The 1,403-nt window shown below is 42.6% G+C and overlaps 2 protein-coding genes across 2 annotated transcripts in view; both read left to right on the top strand.

Annotated features, from left to right (window-relative positions):
* LOC104803355 (5-formyltetrahydrofolate cyclo-ligase-like protein COG0212) overlaps positions 1–651 on the top strand; it is a 2,948-nt gene extending 2,297 nt beyond the window's left edge. Inside the window, exon 4 of the mRNA XM_010527282.2 lies at positions 583–651. Coding sequence (XP_010525584.1) covers positions 583–651 — 69 coding nt within the window. The remainder of the gene's footprint in view (positions 1–582) is intronic.
* LOC104803354 (UDP-galactose transporter 2-like) lies at positions 250–1,399 on the top strand (the record flags this gene model as incomplete). Its single annotated transcript, XM_019201291.1, has 4 exons — positions 250–731; positions 801–956; positions 1,080–1,264; positions 1,352–1,399. Coding segments are annotated over exons 2-4 (369 nt in total), but the record flags the coding sequence as incomplete, so codon positions are not given.
* Between the last annotated feature and the right edge of the window lie 4 nt (positions 1,400–1,403).

The following is a 1,403-nucleotide window of genomic DNA, read 5'->3' as shown; positions in this document are numbered from 1 at the left end:
GTTAGCTCTTTGAAAAATTTCGAGGGTTTAGCTTTTTTCCAGATTTGTAAAGAAATATAAAAAAAAATCGTATGTACATTCATTAAACCAAATTCTTGTTAATACTCTATTGAAATTATATAATTTTGATTAAGGTAAAATTGGAAAATATTTTGAAAAAATCTATCTAAAACGACATCCATCGAATAAAAAAATATTTTTTTAAAATGATTTTTATTTAGAAACGGAGCGATTAATATTTGATTCAGACACTTGGTGCTAACTGCTAAGTACTCGATTTAATTTAATACTTAAAACGTTAAATCCCCCCTGAAAGTTGTCAGTTCAGACAGACGTTACCGCGGATTTGTGCAAATTATGAAAACACCCTTCAATTAAGGAATTCTGCCAACGGAAACAAGAGGTCAAATCTGGCAAAACTTTTGAAAGTCAGGAATCTCATTACTTTCTATGATTTTTTTTTTCAAGGAAAGCATCGATGGCGGAAACTCGTTATAGCCACATCAAGTGAAACAGTAGGTGGCAAGGTAACGGAGAAATAGAGAGTGAGCTGTGCTATTTGGTTTCTCCGCCGCTTTTAAGAGGAGGCCAAACGGCGTGAAACTGCTTCCCCCGATCTCCTCCGCCGTGTCCTCCTCTTCTCCCGCCTGATTTCCGCCTTTTTCCGGCGAATCGAGATTCGGATCCAATTGGGTTGAATTCCATCTAAATCACCCGTGCGCTCCCGGCAGGTTGTGGGTTCGGATCTGACAGTTGCACAGTTCGATCTGATTTTACAATTCGGATTATTCGAATTCCAGGTCGATCCAATTGCCCGGAGATGGAGAAGACGGAAGCAGAGAAGAAACCGGCGGTTTCTGATGTCGGCGCTTGGGCCATGAACATCATCAGCTCCGTAGGCATCATCATGGCTAACAAAGAGCTCATGTCCTCCTCTGGCTTCGGCTTCAGCTTTGGTTTGTCCCTTATCTCTCTTTCGACTCGATGGATTTGTCCTGTGAAAGCTTAATGAATCGTACACTTGCTTAGCCAATCTGTGATCCGAGTGAGATCTCTTATCACTGATTCGTGATTTTCAGCCACAACTCTGACGGGTTTCCACTTCGCCGTCACTGCACTGGTGGGTCTAGCGTCGAACGCCACTGGCTTGTCGGCGTCAAAGCATGTTCCTCTTTGGGAGCTTCTCTGGTTCTCAATCGTCGCTAACATCTCCATCGCCGCCATGAACTTCAGCCTCATGCTTAACTCTGTCGGATTCTACCAGGTACTTTTCATTTGCATCCTGTCTACTACCTTCTCATATGAGAATCTTCCGATTGGCATTATCACCCAAATCTTGTTCTGTGCCTAGATTTCGAAATTGAGCATGATCCCGGTGGTCTGCGTGATGGAATGGATTCTCC

Source organism: Tarenaya hassleriana, unplaced genomic scaffold (genome assembly GCF_000463585.1).
Source record: "Tarenaya hassleriana unplaced genomic scaffold, ASM46358v1 Cleome831, whole genome shotgun sequence".
In the NCBI taxonomy this organism is placed as follows: Eukaryota; Viridiplantae; Streptophyta; class Magnoliopsida; order Brassicales; family Cleomaceae; genus Tarenaya; species Tarenaya hassleriana.
The sequence above is the reverse complement of the archived record's forward strand: the minus strand, read 5'-3'. Positions and strand labels throughout refer to the sequence as shown.